The 18,118-nt window shown below is 40.3% G+C and overlaps 1 protein-coding gene across 3 annotated transcripts in view; it reads right to left on the minus strand.

Moving 5' to 3' along the window:
* Window positions 1-4,744: 4,744 nt before the first annotated feature.
* The window catches only part of ccdc142 (coiled-coil domain containing 142), a 158,660-nt gene continuing 145,286 nt past the window's right edge, over window positions 4,745-18,118 (minus strand). For all 3 annotated transcript variants that reach the window (XM_060828724.1, XM_060828716.1, XM_060828706.1), the window contains 3 exons: window positions 17,714-17,894; window positions 15,210-15,418; window positions 4,745-5,505 (listed from right to left, as the gene is read on the minus strand). In XM_060828724.1, the coding sequence (XP_060684707.1) occupies window positions 5,240-5,505; window positions 15,210-15,418; window positions 17,714-17,894 (656 nt within the window). In that variant the 3' untranslated portion in view covers window positions 4,745-5,239. The remainder of the gene's footprint in view (window positions 5,506-15,209; window positions 15,419-17,713; window positions 17,895-18,118) is intronic.

The following is an 18,118-nucleotide window of genomic DNA, read 5'->3' on the forward strand; positions in this document are numbered from 1 at the left end:
CTCGATAGTTCGGGACACAGATAGGCGGTTTTGTGGGATGAGAGAGACTCACGTTTGGTATGTTGCCTCCCAGGTGCAAGGGTACGTGATGTCTCTGATCGTGTTTTCCAGGTCCTTAAGGGGGAGGGGGAGCAACCCGAAGTCATGTTCCACACTGGCACCAATGACATAGGTAGGAAGAGGGATGAGGATGTTAGGCAGGCTTTCAGGGAGGTAGGTTGGAAGCTCAGAGTTAGAACAAACAGAGTTGTTGTCTCTGGTTTGTTACCCGTGCCACATGATAGAGAGTTAAGGAACAGGGAGAGAGAACAGTTAAATGCATGGCTACAGGGATGGAGCAGGAGGGAGGGATTCTGGTTTCTGGATAACTGGGGTTCTTTCTGGACAAGGTGGGACCTCTATAAACAGGATGGTCTACACCTGAACCTGAGGGGCACCAGTATCCTTGGGGGGAGGTTTGCTAGTGCTCTTTCGGGGGGTTTAAACTAACTCTGCAGGGGCATGGGAAACTAGACTGTAGCTTTAGGGTGCAGGACCTGGAGTGTAGGGAGGTTAGGAACATGGCATCAATCTCGAAGGACGGTGCCTGTAAACAGGAAGGTGGCTTGAAGTGTGTATACTTAAATGCGAGAAGTATACGAAATAAGGTAGGTGAACTTGCAACGTGGGTTGGTACCTGGGAGTTCGATGTTATGGCTATTACGAAGACATGGGTAGAACAGGGACAGGATTGGCTGTTGCAGCTTCCAGGGTTTAAATGTTTTAGTAGGGTCAGAGGTGGGGGTAAAAGAGGGGGAGGTGGGGTATTGCTTGTCAAAGATAGTATTACAGCAGTGGAAAGGACGATGGATGAAGACTCGCCATCTGAAGTAGTTTGGGCTGAGCTTAGAAATAGGAAAGGTGAGGTCACCCTGTTAGGAGTTTTCTACAGGCCTCCTAATATTCCTAGAGACGTAGAAGAAAGGATTGCGAGGATGATTCAGGAGAAGAATGAAAGTAATAGGGTGGTTGTTATGGAGTCATTAACTTTCCAGATATTGACTGGGAAAGCTATAGCTCGAGTACGTTAGATGGGTTGGTGTTTGTCCAATGTGTGCAGGGGGGTTTCCTGACACAATATATAGACAGGCCAACAAGAGGTGAGGCCATACTGGATTTGGTTCTGGGTAACGAACCAGGACAGGTGTTAGAATTGGAGGTAGGTGAGCACTTTGGGGACAGTGACCACAATTCGGTGACTTTTACTCTAGTGATGGCGAGGGATAAGTGTGCACTACAGGGCAAGAGTTATAGCTGGGGACAGGGAAATTATGATGCGGTGAGGCATGACTTAGAATGTGTGGCTTGGAAAAGTAGGCTTCAAGGGAAGGATGCAATCGATATGTGGAGCTTGTTCAAGAAGCAACTATTGAGTGTCCTTGATAAGTATGTACTTGTCAGGCAGGGAGGAAAGGGTCGTGTGAGGGAGCCGGGGTTTAATAAGGAATTGGAATCCCTTGTTAAAGGGAAGAGGGCGGCCTATGTAAAGATGAGGCCTGAAGGTTCAATTGGGGCGATTGAAAGTTATAAGATAGCCAGGAAGGATCTAAAGAGAGAGCTAAGAGCAGAAAGGAGGGGACATGAAAAGTCCTTGGTTGGTAGGATTAGGGAAAACGCAAAGGCTTTCTATAGGTATGTCAGGAATAAAAGAATGACAAGGGCAGGAATAGGTCCAGTCAAGGATAGTAGTGGGAAGTTGTGTGTGGAGGCTGAAGAAATTGGGGAGACACTGAATGAATACTTTTCGTCAGTATTCACTCAGGAACAGGACATTGTTGCCGATGTGAATATTGAGTCACAATTAATTAGAATGGATGGCTTTGGGGTATGTAGAGAAGAGGTGTTGGAAATTCTGGAAAGGGTGAGAATAGATAAGTCCCCTGGGCCTGATGGCATTTATCCTAGGATTCTATGGGAAGCAAGGGAGGAGATTGCAGAGCCAGTGGCCTTGATTTTTATGTCCTCGTTGTTTACAGGAATAGTGCCAGAAGACTGGAGGATAGCAAATGTGGTTCCCTTGTTCAAGACGGGAAGTATGGATAACCCTAGTAACTACAGGCCGGTGAGTCTTACAGAGAATTGTAAGGGATAGGATTTATGAACATCTGGATAGGAATAATGTGATCAAGGATAGTCAGCATGGTTTTGTGAAGGGCAGATTGTGCCTCACAAACCTTATTGAATTCTTTGAGAAGGTGACTAAGGAGGTGGACGAGGATAAAGCGGTAGATGTGGTGTATATGGATTTTAGTAAGGCGTTTGATAAGGTTCCCCATGGTAGGCTACTGCAAAAAATAAGGAGGTATGGCATTGAGGGTGAGTTGGAGGTTTGGATTAGGAATTGGCTGGCTGGAAGAAGACAGAGGGTAGTAGTTGATGGTAAAGGTTCATCTTGGAGTGCAGTTACCAGCGGTGTTCCGCAAGGATCTGTTTTGGGACCATTGCTGTTTGTCATTTTTATAAATGACCTGAAGGAGGGGCTAGAAGGTTGGGTGAGCAAGTTTGCGGATGATACGAAAGTCAGTGGAGTTGTTGACAGTGAGGAAGGATGTGGCAGGTTACAACGGGATATAGCACAGCAGGTTAGGCAGCATCTCAGGAATAGAGAATTCGACGTTTCGAGCATAAGCCCTTCATCAGGATGAAGGGCTTATGCTCGAAACGTCGAATTCTCTATTCCTGAGATGCTGCCTAACCTGCTGTGCTTTGACCAGCAACACATTTGCAGCTGTGATCTCCAGCATCTGCAGACCTCATTTTTTACAACGGGATATAGATAAGCTGCAGAGCTGGGCAGAAAGGTGGCAAATGGAGTTCAATGTAGCTAAGTGTGAAGTGATTCACTTTGGTAAGAGTAACAAGAAGATGGAGTACTGGGCTAATGGTCGGATACTTGGTAGTGTGGATGAGCAGAGGGATCTTGGTGTCCATGTACACAGATCTCTGAAAGTTGCCACCCAAGTAATTAATGCTATGAAGAAGGCATATGGCATACTGGCTTTTATTGGTAAAGGAATTGAGTTCCGAAGTCCTGAGGTTATGTTGCAGTTGTATAAGACTCTGGTGCGGCCTCATCTGGAGTATTGTGTGCAGTTTTGGTCGCCATACTATAGGAAGAATGTGGAGGCACTGGAACGGGTGCAGAGGAGGTTTACCAGGATGTTGCCTGGTATGGTAGGAAGATTGTATGAGGAAGGGCTGAGGCACTTGGTGCTGTTTTCATTGGAGAAAAGAAGGTTATGGGGTGACTTGATAGAGGTGTACAAGATGATTAGGGGTTTAGATAGGGTTGACCATGAGAACCTTTTTCCACGTATGGAGTCAGATATTACGAGGGGGCATAGTTTTAAATTAAAGGGTGGTAGGTATAGGACTGATGTTAGGGATAGATTCTTTACTCAGCGAGCCGTGAGTTCATGGAATGCCCTGCCAGTAACAGTGGTGGACTCTCCCTCTTTATGGGCATTTAAACGGGCATTGGATAAGCATATGGAGGAAAGTGGGCTAGTGTAGGTTAGGTGTGTTTGGATCGGCGCAACATCGAGGGCCAAAGGGCCTGTACTGCGCTGTATTTTCCTATGTTCTATATAATATACAAAAAATGTTATGGATCTTGACAAGGTAGCTGCAATGATATCATTTTCCCTTGTGGGAGAGTCTAAGATCCGAAGGCATAACCTCAGAGTAAAGGTAACCCATTTAAGGCAGAGATGAGGAGGAATTTGTTCTGTTAGAGGGCAGTGAATCTGTGGAATTCTTTACTGCACAGGGCTGTTGAAGCCAGACCACATATGCAAGACTGATATAGAAGGATTTTTAATCATGATGGCTCAGTGGTTAGCACTGCTGCCTCACAGCACCGGGTCCCAGTAAGTGACTCAAGCGTTATGGACATAAGGCAGGAAAGGGGAATCAAGAATGATCAGCCATGATCGCATTGCATGGTGGGGCAGACTTGATAAAATGAACGGCTTACTTCTGTTCCTACACCATATCATTTTATGATATATAACAGGCTAGAGATCTGCACCCAAGATATTAATCTGCCTTTTCCTTTTTGGAGAAGATTATAGAACCTTTTTGTAGCATGGAATAGTTCCTTAATGATTTACTTCTGTTCAGATTCTGCTTCTATGTTGTGAATGAACAGCCTCAGTGATGGATGCTACTTACCCAATGAATCTGGACCCATTCTGTGTTGGTCCGGCTACATTTCCATACGCTCTGCTCAATTAGGCTACAAACAGAACCCCTGGCTAGTTAAGTACTTTATACAACCAAACCTGCTGCTTTTAATTTCTCATGACGATGCAAGCTTGTGACAAGGGAGTCATCTCTCCACTGATCACCATCGAACAACCTATAGTTGAAAATCTGTGGATCTCACCATGTGAAAATCTTATGATAACAAGATTCATCTTGTCTGTCTACCTACCGAACTAGTACCGCTCCCCATTTTTGTACATGCTACTCATGCAAAAAGTATATGTGTTGGACACAATTGTATAGGAACTCAGCTGTTGTCACAAACTGAATGCAAGATCAGTCAATGCCTTAGAGAAAGGTTGGGTTGAATCAAAATAATGATTTGAATACAAAATTTTCTATAGGAAAGATAAGTAAAGACTGCAGGACAATATTATAGTTTATTTTGCCTGACTTATACAACCAAGCAACTTCCAAGTCTCAATATTACAAACAATTTTGGAGGCAGTAAAAAACACCCAGAGTAGAACTTTGGGAAAGATGGTGCATTATGGTTCAGTGTTCTTTGTATCAAAGTATGATAAATTATGCTGTTGTACATTTGAGTCAAAAAATACTGGCTTTCAAAAGAGCATTCTGAATTCCCTCAAACACAAGAAAACATAAAATCAGCAGTAACACAAATGGTTAAAAATGAGTAATATCTACAGGTTTGCCTTGCAAACTATATGAAAGGCAATTCACTAAAGGAGATTTATTATGATTGACCATCAGCTATTGTAGTGCCAATGTTTCAGAGCAACAAGACAGCTCGAGACTATCCTGTGAATTTGGCTAAATTATTGATCATACAGAAGTGTGGATTGCTCAAGAACATGAAATTACCAACACATTTAACTTAAAAATAATTTTAAAATACATTAAAGTGCTTTGTTGTGAATACATTTCTGTGAATCAACTATTCAAAATAATAAATGCTAACAGGACTGACAGGTCACTGTTCTGCAGTGTTATTCACACATGGCAAGCGGAGAACATTCCGGCGCCTGTTCCTGTCCATTCGCAGGGAGAGCCACTCCTGCTGATTTACTGCTAAATAAGATTCTGGGTGCCCGGTTGCTCTAATCTTATTCAGTCGATCAGACTCTGTGGATTCTTCTGGCTGAAAGTTTGCTCGAATTCTTTCAGTCCGTAAATCCAGGCTGTCGAGACTGTTCAGGCTCCCATGACTGAAATCAACTGTCCTGGTTGAAAAGGCACCTACATTAAAGAGAAAAAAAAATCAAAGAATCAAAAAGCCAAACAAAGCCTGTTCTCATTCACCTGTATTAGATCAAGGACAGGTTAAAATGTTTGAGCCACAAAGGAGGCACGACCAAGGTGGTGGAGGAGTCCCTTGAGGCAAGGTGCCAGCATGGATAGGGTCGGAAAGACTGATATTCTGAACTTTCTACTTCTTCATTTTTCTAATTTATTTCTATGACCTATAATGCTGGACTATTTATTTATTTATTTGTCTAATTTTGTTTTGCTTACAAAGAATTTGATCTTAAGCATCTTAACCGAGGTACCTTTGTGCCTAAAATGGTGCTGTAATGCAGTGACTATAAACTTTTATTGTATTCATTTGAGTATGTGACAATAAAACTAATTCAACTCAATAGTACACAGTTGACATTAATACCAAATTTGCAGGTGATAAAAGCATTTTAAGATGATAAAGAATGGAGAACTATAATCTGACAGAAATATAAGAACATTAAAAAATAGGAGCAGGAGTAGGCCATCTGACCCATCTAACATTCAATAAGATCACGTTAGAAACAAAACAACTGCAGATGCTTTGTTCTTCCAGCCACCTGCTTGTCTACATTCAATAAGATCATGGCTGATCTTTTCATGGACTCAGCTCTGCTCACCATAACCCTGAATTCCTTTACTATTCAAAAAATCTCTCTATTTTTGCCTTAAAACCATTCAACGATGTAGCTTCAACTGCTTCAATGGGCGCAGATCTCCACCAATTCACTTTGGGTGAAGAAGGTCCTCCTCAAGTCCTATAAAGAATGCAATAATGGAATATTGAGAAAAGAATGGTAAATAGGGCAGAGTTTACATGAAGTTTATGAGAAAAAGATCATATTTGATAAACTAATTGAAGCTGATTTTAGGAAATTACTTGGAGTATTCAAAAAGGAGAACCAGTGGCTGTGATGAATTTGGATTACTAAAATTGAGACTAAACAGCAATGGGTGAAATATACTCATAAGAATTGAAAATTGGTAGGTAGACAGAAAATAGAAATAAATGGATCACTCGCTTAAGGATATACTTACCATGGAGGGAGTGCAAAAGGGCTTCATTAGATTCATCACTGGGATGACAGAGCAGCTTTGTGAGGAGACATTGAGAAGATGGACTCTGCAATCCCTAGATTTTTGAAGAATGTGGTAAGGTCTTTTAACTTACAAAAATCCTCACATGGTGTGACGGGGTAGACATAAATGTTCTCCTGGTTGGTGACTCCAAACCCCAGGGAAGCTTTGGTGGAAACTCTAGTGACATTGATCACATTTAAGATCACAATGAATAGATATCTGGAGACTAATGATATCAATGGACATTATGCAAGAATATAGTGCTGAGATGAATGGTCTTTGATTTAATTGAATGGTGGGCTTGTGAAGGGCTGATGAAGGGCTTGTGCCCGAAACGTCGAACTTCCTGTTCCTTGGATGCTGCCTGACCTGCTGTGCTTTTCCAGCAACACATTTTCAGCTTTAATTGAATGGTGGAGCAGGATTGATGGGCTGAATGGCCAACACCTGTTCCTATGTCCTGTGATTTATTGGTATGCCATGTTGAACACAACTTGGAAGAAGAACTGAGGGTATTAAGGGTATAAGGTGAGGAACTCCAGTCTCCAATTTCTAAAGTGGCTTGATAAGAACCACGACTGACAAAACTGGACAAGTTCTGATGGACATAACTGCAAATCTGTGCACGTGGCACATGTTGCCAAGACCCAATAAAAGAGTAAAATCTAGTTAGCTTTGTCCTTAGTAATCTACATGTCGTAGCTATATTTTCCACGATCATACAAGAGAGACCACTGCACAGTCATTATGGGAACCTGAAAATGACCCTGCCTCCAATACATTCAGAGACAGAGGATTCCAAAGTTGCGCAATACTCAGAGAAAATAATTTCTTCATCTCGATCCTAAAAGGGCATACCCTAATTTTAGAGTGTCCCATAGTCTGAATTTGCTCACGGTATGAAATATTCTTTCCACTTTCACCTTGTCAAGACTACTACAATCAAGTTACCCCTCACTCTTGTGAGCTCCAGTGGGAACCAGCCAGTCAGTCCAACACAGAACTACATGCATACCAAAGAGCAGACAATAAAATGATTCCACAATTGATGGATCAGATCAAAACTTGTGGTCTGGTCATGTCCAATCATGAATGATAAAGACAATTAATTGGAGACTCTGACCCAGGTCTACAATAATGGCAGAGCCTAGTGTCCAAAAAAGAAAGCTGAAATAGTTGTTTCTATCTTCAGTCAGAACTGCTGACTATTAGTTCCACCTTGGCTTCCACGTGGTATCCCCAACATCACCAATATAGTCATTAATTTGATTCACTCCATGTAATATCAAGAACTGGTGGATGTACTGGTAACGGCAAACGCTATAGGTCCTGACAACATGCTTAGTTTAATACTGAAGACTTGTATTCTAGAATAGGCATGCATTTTCCAAGCATAGGTATAACACCAGCATTTACCCCACATATGAAAACTGGTCTAAGTATGTCCTCTCTAAAAATACAGGACAAATTCAACATGGTTAATTACTACTCCATCAGTTTATGTTTAATCATTAGCAAAGTGATGGAAAATGTCCTTAATAATGCATTCAAACAGTACTTATTTGGAATAAGATGTTCACTGATGGTTAGTTTAAGTTCCAGCTGGAGTATTCAGCTCCTGATGTACAAAAGAGTTGAACTCAAGAGGTGAGATTAGAGTGACTACTCCAGACTTCAAGGCAGTTTTTGACCAATTATGGCATCAAGGACTGAAAATGTGTTGCTGGAAAAGCGCAGCAGGTCAGGCAGCATCCAAGAAACAGGAGAATCGACGTTTCGGGCATAAGCCCTTCTTCAGGATTCCTGTTCCTTGGATGCCGCCTGACCTGCTGCGCTTTTCCAGCAACACATTTTCAGCTCTGATCTCCAGCATCTGCAGTCCTCACTTTCTCCTATGGCATCAAGGTTAACCACAAAAACTACAAGGGCAGGTCAGAGGCATGGAATTCTGTGACAAATGTTCAGACTCTCCAGAACCTATCCACAAACTAAAACTTTCAAGTCAGGAGTGCAATGGAATTCTCTCCATTTGTCTGAACAAATGCTCAAGAGGCTCCAGGACAAAGCACTCTACTTGATAGAGTGCCCATCCATCACTTAAATATTTACTTCTTTCACCAACAGTGCACAATGACAGCAGTGCACGTCTACAAGATATACTGCAGCAATTTACAAGTCTCCTTTGACAATTCCTTCCAAACTTACAAATCCTTCAACAGGTGTAGAAGACATTTGGGAGCAATGCCATCTGCAAGGTCTCTTCCTAACTGCAATATTGGTGCACTTACACCACAGAGACCTCTGCATGAGGCAGCAGATTTTTAAAAAATTGGAAACATTTGGTCTTACCAGTGATGATTATTTCCTATGAACAGTTAAGAAGAAAAATCCAATTTAAATAAAGAGCCAATCTATTAATGGATAATGCCAGTTTAACACATTTTGATTAGATCTAACAAAGAACATTATTGGTAGATAGAAAAGAAACATACTTTGTAATGTGCTAGCCAGTCACAAAAGAAAGACTGAGACTGTTCCTTGAAGGCAAGGTTGATGTTGGAATGATGAATGGAACGGAGTTAATATGACAAAATTAAAATCCGAAGTCAACACTCCATGAAAGATCTCACTTGGCGAAGAAAACATCGCATGTTGATGTAACAATGGCTTACTTATGAATTCCTAATCCAACCAAAGTTAAATACATCAAACTAAGATCAACTTCACAACAAAGCTGATTGTATATAAAACCCTATGCTGACAGGATAGAGGTTGAGATTTTGCTTCATACTGTAACTTGAAGAGTTTTAATAATATTTTGAAGATGTCAGGAATGGAGACTGAAACATTTCTTTCCACGTCAATGAAAACATTATGATGCCAAAATAAAAGTTGCTCTGAATCAGTTTTAAAAGTTCCAGTTCCTATAACATAGGACAAAGTAGAAGTTTGTTAAGTCAGAAATGTGTGTGATGCTGAAAAAAAGTATCCATGAATTTGGTACTTCCATATTTATTACCCTTTTTGATATGCTACATCCAAACTCCCATTGTCCCATTCTCCTATTATCTCTGACAAGTTGATCAATACTGGTTCTTTGTCTAGCTATGCCTCAATTCCGGTATTCAATTCACTGACTTTTCACATCTCTGTACGCTCCTCCAATTCCACTACCCTCTATCTGGATTCTGGCCACTGAATATCCTCACTTTCATTTACTCCATCAGAGAGATCCAAACCTTCAGTTTCATGGACCATAAACTCTGGAATTTCCTCCCTCAACCTTTCTGCCTCTCCAAACTTTCCTCCTTTCAATAAATAAAAGAATAAATTAACGGATATATTACATTTAGATTTTCAAGTGTCTTTAAATAATGTGCTGCATGAAAGGATACTGCACACGATAAGATCTCATTACTAACATATTAGTACAGATAGTAGATTTGTTAAAGGATTTTAAAATGTCAGAATAATCAGAGTAATGACAGGGAACACTGTATTCAAGGTGACAGATACTGCAGTTATCCTGTCTATTCCTTTAAGTATTTGCAAGCTTCAAAGAGACAGAATCATAAAGTCACACAGCACAGAAATAGACCCTTTGGTCTAAACAGTCCAGGCCGAACATAATGCCAAACTGAACTACTGCCTGTTCTTGGCCCATATCTCTCCAAACATTTCTTACTTGTCTACTTATCTCAATGTGTTTCAAACATTTTAACTATACCTGCATTCACTACATCCACTTGCCCCTCTTCCCCTTTTAAAATCTTTTTCCTCTCAACTTAAAAATATGCCCAATAAAAACCTGGAAGAACTGTGTGATGCTGTCAATCAGAAACAAAAACAAAAGTTGCTGGCAAGGTTCAGCAGGTCTGGCAGAATCTGTGCAGAAAAATCAGAGTTAACATTTCGGGTCATGTGATCCTTCCTCAGAATCCCTAGATCTTTCTGTTCTACAGCACTACCCAAGGCCCAGGCACCTCTGCCATCAGTCACCCGTGCCTACACTGATAGTGGGTCATGTCTTTTGGTGGCTAGTTGATGTTCGTGTATCCAAGTGGCAAGTTTCCTGCTTGTTTGTCCAATGCAGTGTTTTTTAACAGTTCTTGCATGGTATCTTGTAAATGACTTAGTTTTGCTGGTAGTATGTAATGGATCCTTTAGGTCCATTAGTCGCTGTTTAAGTGTGTTGGATGCAACCAAAAATTAGAACCACATTACCTTACATCAAAGACATATCAGAAATTACTTCCAGACTACTCAGATCACTTGGCATCATGGTAGCCCACAAACCTATCAACACACTTAAACAGAGACTAATGAACCTAAAGTATCTATTAGATACTACCAGCAAAACTAGCGTAATTTACAAGATACCATGCAAGAACTGTAAAAAACACTACTTTGGGCAAACTAGCAGGAAACTTGTTACCAGGATACATGAACACCAATTAGCCATCAAAAAAAGACTCACTTCACTCACAGACAAAGAAGGACACCACTTTGACTGGGACAACACACACATCCTTGGACAGCGAAACAAAGACACACAAGAGAATTCTTAGAGCCATGGCATTCTAAGCAGAGGCCCATCAATAAACACATCGACTTAGATTCAATTTACTTTCCCTTAAAAAAAAACGGGAAATGACATTACCCACCTTGAGAAACCAAAACCTATAAATTAGAGAGGTGGAACATACCACCAGCACTTCACCGGAGACTCTCGCTGATGATGTTACCTAGTCATGGTGATGAAACATCTGAAAACAAACCTTCAAGCTCAGTGAGCTAACTTACATACTTACCTAGAAGGGAATTAAAAGTCAATCACATTGCTGTCGGTCTGGATTTAATGCGGGCCAGACCAAATAAGAATGATAGGTTTCTGATCCTAAAAGACGTCAGCAAACCAGATGGGTTTTTATAACAATCAACAGTGGTAACATGTTCACTGTCAAGCCAGCTTTTCTTATTTCAGATTTTTATGGAGTTCAAATTTCATTGTCTGAATTATAGAATCTGAATCTATTTCCCTGACAGCATCTCCCTTAGCCTCTAGATTACTAGTCCAGTGAAATTACCATCACGCCATTTCCTGCCCTGTAACTTCTCTTTTTATGTATGACGTTAGTTGTTTTTAAATATTTTGTATAATAAATTCATGATCTGTTGTTCAAGTACATCTGCGGCTTTGAATGTTTAATTGACTAACCACTCCAGTAACCAAATACAAAAATTAAACATATGACCTATCATATTGACTGCAGTGGTTTAAGAAGTCAGCTCACCCCCACCTTCTCAATCAGGTGAAGAAAGAAAATCTAAAGACAAATTGAGGAAACAGATCAGTTAGCAATTTAGATAAAATCAGCAGAATGAGAAAAGAGACAAAGAATTTAATGCAAATAGTGTAAATAAAGAAGTGTTCATATTCATCATTCAGAGACAAGGTTGCAAGTTGACAAAGGTTTGAAATAAATATTCCAGGGTAGATATCATTTTGAAAAGACAAGTAGAAATCGGAAGCAAGAAGGATCAGTCCTAATAAAATTGAAAGACTTAAGTAGAATAGAAACTTAGATTAGATTAGACTTATAGTGTGGAAACAGGCCCTTCGGCCCAACAAGTCCACACCGACCTGCCGAAGCGCAACCCACCCATAGCCCTACATTTACCCCATTATCTAACACTACGGGCAATTTAGCATGGCCAATTCACCTGACCCGCACATCTTTGGACTGTGGGAGGAAACCTGAGCACCCGGAGGAAACCCACGCAGACACGGGGAGAACGTGCAAACTCCACACAGTCTGTCGCCTGAGTCGGGAATTGAACCCGGGTCTCAGGCGCTGTGAGGCAGCAGTGCGCCACCGTGCCGCCCAAAGAATCTTAGCTTAGAAAATGCAAGCAGAATCAGTATGGATGGTGATTAGGCAGTAAGCTCAGAATCCAGTAGTTCATAGGCCATGTAACAGTTCTTATATCATTGCATAGAACATAAAGCAAGAAATAATTGTGACAAAAACAATTTAGTAGCTGAGGATGGTTGGGTTTAGGACACAACCCTGAGGAACAAGTGATATCCTGAGCTCTCCAACAACAACCACCTTCCTTTGTGCTAAGTACAAATCCAACCGCAGTGTGCCTGAGTTCCAATGACTCCATTTTTGCTATGATTCCTCAGTGCCATATACAAACACTACTTCAATGTCAAGCACAGTAACTGACATCATTACTGGAGTTCAACTCATTTGTCCATTCTTGGGCCAAGGTTGCAAGTTAGCCATGGTGTTGTGGAACCAATTAGATACTAAGCCACTTTAGACTAGTAGTGTCGAAAGATGTGAGATTGATTAGTAATCTCAGACATATTCAAAATACAATTAAATTGTATGTTAAATTTGAGCCTGACATACTCAAGTTTGAAACATAATAGCTAAGTATGTAGGCACATGGGAAAGAAGTGGCTATGATTGATTTGATAAATAAGTATGGGAAACATTAAAAGAAATGGTTCAAAATGTTCAACAAAAATTACATTTCGTTTAGCAACAAAAATTGCAGTCAGAATGGAGGAGATGAACAAAAGCAAACATTTATACGCAAGGAGTAGAAATGAATTTAATTGTGATGCAAATTAAGTAAATGGTTGAAACACAATGAATGCTTTGTTTTTTAGCTTTGTAGAAGACACAAGGTACATACTAGAAACAGACAGAAACTAATGGGCTAATAAGAGCAAAGTGATGGTAGGAGTCCTTAACACTGCCATCAAGGAGCTCCTAAGCTCCAATAACTTGGACAGAGGAACCTCGATTATCCGGCATTCTATTATCCAAACATCGGATTACCTGACAAGATCACAAAGTCCCAATGCTTGGCTAAACTACGTTATCCAGCATTCAATTATCTGGAAGTTGATTAACCGTGTCCTTCAGGGTCGTCAGTATATTAATGCCTAGGTCTAGATCTAGGACCTATATGTAAGATGTGACTTAGAGAAGTGAGGTGAAAGTAACTACCGAATTTGATCAGTAACAGCCAGTAATTTTCTTCTGAACCTCAGATGGGCAAACCTGTTTCTCATGATCTAACAAAAAATTAATTATTTATGAGCAATATATAAGGACTCCTTTAAGGAGAACAGGATAGGCTATTCGACTGCTGTCGTAGATAAATGGGTTTTCCATTATTCACGCTCTGCCTATTCATCAGACCACCCCACGTGCACTTTCAGAAGCATTACTTCCAGTTTGGAGTGAATGAGCTGGTCATACATTTAAAGACTGGCAAGAAAATTACAGTAGGTGCACTTTGGACATCAATGCACCTACGCTACCCACCCCTCACCATCAAATTTCAATTGCTAGCATGTTACTTTTGAGGTGAAAAAGTCAGTGGGCCTTTAAGACATCTCTTCATTCAGGTGATACTACACTAATCAAGCCTAACTTATTAAACAGTGTATATTGGTGATTTCCTGGTAACTCCCAAAATAACTGGACAACTGCTGTGGGCGGCACGGTGGCTCAGTGGTTAGCACTGCTGCCTCACAGCATCAGGAACCTACGTTCAATTCCCATCTCAGGCAACTGTCTGTGTGGAGTTTGCACATTCTCCCTCTGTCTGTGTGTTTCCTCCAGGTGCTCCGCTTCCCTCCCACAGTCCAAAAATGTGCAGGTCAGGTGAATTGGCCATGCTAAATTACCTGTTAGGTGGATTAGTCAGGGGTAAATAAAGGGGGTGGGTTTCTCTTTGGAGGGTCAGTGTAGACTTGTTGGGCCGAAGGGCCTGTTTCCACACTGTAAGTATCTAATCTAATCTAAAATGTTGATATTATGGAATGAATTCTGACTCCCATAAGAGTCAGGAATGTTGTATGTAATTCATCAGGGGCTGTTATGACACAATGGAAATGTCCTTACACTGAAGGATACCTGGGTTCATGTCCCATCTGCTCCAGAAGTATGCCATAACATCTCTGAACTTGTTTATTGGAAAATAGGTACAGACAGGTAGGAGATAAAAATAGCCCTCCTGGCCATGTGATGTGAATGCTCTCTGGCTCTAACTAATATCTGAGTAATTTTTATGCCTAAGGAGGTGGTGGATAGGAATACAATTACAAGACAATTGGATAAGTACATGATTGGAAAGGCTTGGAGGGATATGGCCCAGGAGCAGGGAGGTGGGGCTAGTTTAGTTTAGGATTATGTTTGGCATGGATTGGTTTGACCAAAGAGTCTGTTTCCGTGTTGTATAACCCTATGGCAAGTAGGTGTCATGGCACATTAAGGGACTGCTCAACACTCTGAATCTGCCTGCCCTCTGTTTTCCATGCTTGGAAGGAAAATACTGCCTCAATTTTATATGTGCAGGGGAAAAGAGGATTTTTGTTTTGCTTTAGATAGTGTATTTGCATGTCTCAACAAATACAAGTTAAGCAGTAAATAATGACTAAGCTCCAATATTCTATGCTTCACTAACTGGCTTGTTAGTTTTGACATGTATAACCATTTCAACAATGTACAAGACTAAATCAAAATTTGCAAATAATAGTAGAATTACCCAACACTTACAGCATGTTCTGAACGATTCACAGGTGTTTGTTGGAAAATAGACCTTTCTGGTTGGTTGCTGAAGGAGGCAGATAATTGCATTGTCCACTTGATGGAAGACACGGAGAGAAAGAACAGCCTGCCTGAGTTCTGATGAGAGTTGTTCATCTGAACAGATTAAGTCTCTGACTAGGTCAAAATCCTGTTTGAGTTGCAGGGCACCCTGAAGACTAAAGGACACAAATAACAAATTCACAATTTATTTGAATACTTGCAATATTATAACAAATAGACAACATATAACCTACTGGAAGAAAATTACTACCCATGTTTAAACAAAATATCTTACAGAAAAGCAGTCCTTGTAAATAACCTGAACAGAGCCTCAGAGCAGAATCTACTGACAACCACCCATGAGGGCATGTTTGGTGGCGAGCAGGATGGTGGCATTTACCCACTTGAAGGACTCTTTAAAAATTGCCTATCCCTAATTATCCATTGCAAGGTGCTGATAAGTTCCCTTCTAAACCACTTCAATCCATGTGATGTAGATCCACGCACAGTGCATTAGTGATGGTGTTCCAAAATTTTAATAAGCAACAGTGAAGGAACACCAATATTATTTCAACTCAAAATGTTGTATAACTTGGAAGAAAACTTGCAGGCAAATGATCTCATCCTTCTTAGTAGTAGAAGTTGTATATGCGACTGAATGATTTAATACCGAGGATTGTCATAAGTACGGCATATCGTGATGGCATGTGGACTTGTGGGCGGAACAGCTTCAGATAACAGAGGAAGAAGACCGAATATCTTGGTCTCCTATAGATTCTGTAGCACTGTCTATAACACAAACGTTACCTGCCGCTGGTTGCTAACATGCAACAAAATAAATTGTTCAATGCAAAAGCCTCTTATTGATAGATTAGTAAGCATTTTTTCTCTATCACCACCAAGTAGGCCCTGTAGACCATGTCACTAAAGATGATGGTGGCCGCAAACCTACCACATGGTGAAATGCAGACTCAATTGGCTGCACACACAATAGTAGACATTGTGGAGTTTGAAGGTGTTATCAAAGGAACCTTAGTAAGTTGCTGTATCCTGTAGATGGCACTCATTGCTGTCACTCTGCATCTGTAGTGGAGGGAGTAAATATTTAAAGTAGTAGACAGGATGTTAGTCAAGCGGAATGCCATTATTATTCTCTGCATCCACATGGCCTGTTGCTGGATGCTGCTTCCTGACAGTTAAATCCCAGTCAAGCAGCCTTCGTGCCCTCAGCAAGTTTTTTATTATGTCTTATCGGCTAATCACCTAATGGAAGCAGGCAGCCCTACCAAGCCCCAAACCTCCTCAGCAAAAATAACCAGGGTTGGGAATCAGCATTGGTATTTTCAGTTCATTTTAATTTCCTTTCATGACTTTGCTAAGACCTGAAAATTCTACTGTGCATGTATTGATAATAAGAGGCAGTGGAGAAATTAAGAGGGATGGTAGAGAGGTGAAACTGGGTATCACCACCAAACAAGAAAAAGGTGATATTTTACAGCAACAAAGTACTATATAAATGTAAAATGATACTGAAGTAAAAATTTAAAAAATGTTCATAAAGCTGTTCAGCTTCTTAAAAAGGACAAATTACCATTATGAGTAATAATCACACCTAATATGCTATCTATCATATACATTATAATAATGCCAACAGTTTAAAATTAATTTATTAATTGAGAGATGCTTTGGAATGTCTTGATACTGTAAAATGTATCAAAATGGAAATTCTTTTAGGTTTTAATTTAAAAGTTCTTCTTGCATTGCATTAAAATACACAATAAAAATCAATAGATATAATGGAGCAGTCACGAAATACAGGTGCACAATCTTTTATCCAAAACCCTCGAAGCCAGCTGGTTTTCAAAATTCAGAATTTGTCGGATTTCGGAATAAGTGACAGTTTAACGGTGAAATGAAAAAAATTTTACCCAACAGCAGGCGCACCAGTGAGTACTCTGAGCCCGGAGACAGAATTGATGCCTGCCAGTGTTGGGCCACACCACCACGTCACATCTGAGCGACATGGGTTGAGTGGCTGTGGAGTTGGGTTAACTGGTTGCACGCTAAACAACCTAGTTATGGAGAAAAAAATCTTCATGAAAAAAATTAAGATTTTGGAGCTTTGTGGATTTCAGGATTTTGGATAAAGAATTATGTACCTGCACTGGCAACAGTGAGATTGTTACCAATGACTAAGAAAGATTAATACCGTTAATTTTTTAACATATGCCCACAAGACTCAAGCCTTACACTACATCAGTTGTTATTTTGCTGAATAATAGCACAAGTCTTTTTTTTAAGTTAGTTTCTGAAATTTGTAATAAGCAATAATAAGGCACTTGAAAATTGGACAGCCTTTTTGCCAATAGTGATTGCTAGATAAAGTTGAATGTGGCAGTGACCAGTGCTGAAGTACTCAGTTTACATAGGATATACAAAACAAATACAAAAAAAACACCAAAAGTTATGACCTAAATTTTATCTTTTGCTTCAGTATATGATCCATCCAGGCTCCCATAAAAGCAGTCAGGGCTTCTGCCAATGGAACAGTTTGAGCATCTTCTGGAAGTGGTTGAATTCCCTTCAGAACCTGACCAATCACAGTCTGTACAGCAGCAGTTGCATATTCATTGGGTTTACTGGGGAGTTCAACTGAGATTAGAAAAAGAAGTTATCATTCACTGTCAGTTTCATTCATAGACTTTATAATCTAGCCCTAATTCTTGAGAATGCATGTTTCAAACTCAGCATTAATAAAATACCATTCATCAAATCTTTAATTTCTTTTCTAATTTTTTCATTAAAAAACTTCTCATATATACCCAAATAAGTCAATTCTATGGGGATGCACATATTGCAACAATTATTAGTTTTAA

Source organism: Hemiscyllium ocellatum, chromosome 1 (genome assembly GCF_020745735.1).
Source record: "Hemiscyllium ocellatum isolate sHemOce1 chromosome 1, sHemOce1.pat.X.cur, whole genome shotgun sequence".
Lineage (NCBI taxonomy): Eukaryota > Metazoa > Chordata > Chondrichthyes > Orectolobiformes > Hemiscylliidae > Hemiscyllium > Hemiscyllium ocellatum.